Source organism: Apis dorsata, unplaced genomic scaffold (assembly GCF_000469605.1).
Source record: "Apis dorsata unplaced genomic scaffold, Apis dorsata 1.3 scaffold_575, whole genome shotgun sequence".
In the NCBI taxonomy this organism is placed as follows: domain Eukaryota; kingdom Metazoa; phylum Arthropoda; class Insecta; order Hymenoptera; family Apidae; genus Apis; species Apis dorsata.
The window spans coordinates 188,092-188,741 of record NW_006263785.1 but is presented as its reverse complement, the minus strand read 5'-3'; the positions used below and the strand labels follow the sequence as shown (position 1 = coordinate 188,741).

The following is a 650-nucleotide window of genomic DNA, read 5'->3' as shown; positions in this document are numbered from 1 at the left end:
ATAATTTTGTATAAATTTTTTCTTTAATTATTATGTATATATATAATTTCTTTAATTATTATGTTCTACGATTAATAATAATTAATTATTATTAATAAATTAATAATAATTTATTTTTAAGTATATTTTACGATTGAACTTTTTAAAAATTTAATGAATTAATGCGAAAAATTTAATAATGAAAATTTTTCAAATTTTTTTATTTTATATGTTTTTAACTTAAAAAAACAAATATATATATTATTTGATATTTAAAAAATATATTATTTAATAAGAGTAATTTTTATATACCTGAATTAATAATATTATCAACTAAACATAACACATTATGTAAAATTGGTATTTCCAAATTGCTTTTATTATTAAAGAGATTGCAAAGTTTTTCTCCTATATCAGCTTCCAAAAGAAGATTTTCACATTCATTTAAGGAAATTGTAGTCAATATCATTAAACTAATTAAAGCTTCATTTAACATTAAAACATGTGGTGTTGTTAACATTTTGACTAGATGTTTTACAGCTCCATGTTCTATTATTAGATGTGTTATATCTTTATTTCTATAAAAATAAAAACATAAATATTATTAATTTCTTAATAGTTATATAATAAAATAGTGCTAAAATAGTTTCTTACAGTTATTATAATAAAAA

At 15.7% G+C, this 650-nt stretch overlaps 1 protein-coding gene across 1 annotated transcript in view; it reads right to left on the bottom strand.

Annotated features, from left to right (window-relative positions):
* LOC102681775 (rap1 GTPase-GDP dissociation stimulator 1) overlaps positions 1 to 650 on the bottom strand; it is a 6,322-nt gene that overhangs the window by 474 nt on the left and 5,198 nt on the right. The window contains 1 exon segment of the mRNA XM_031513078.1: positions 292 to 577. Coding sequence (XP_031368938.1) covers positions 292 to 577 — 286 coding nt within the window.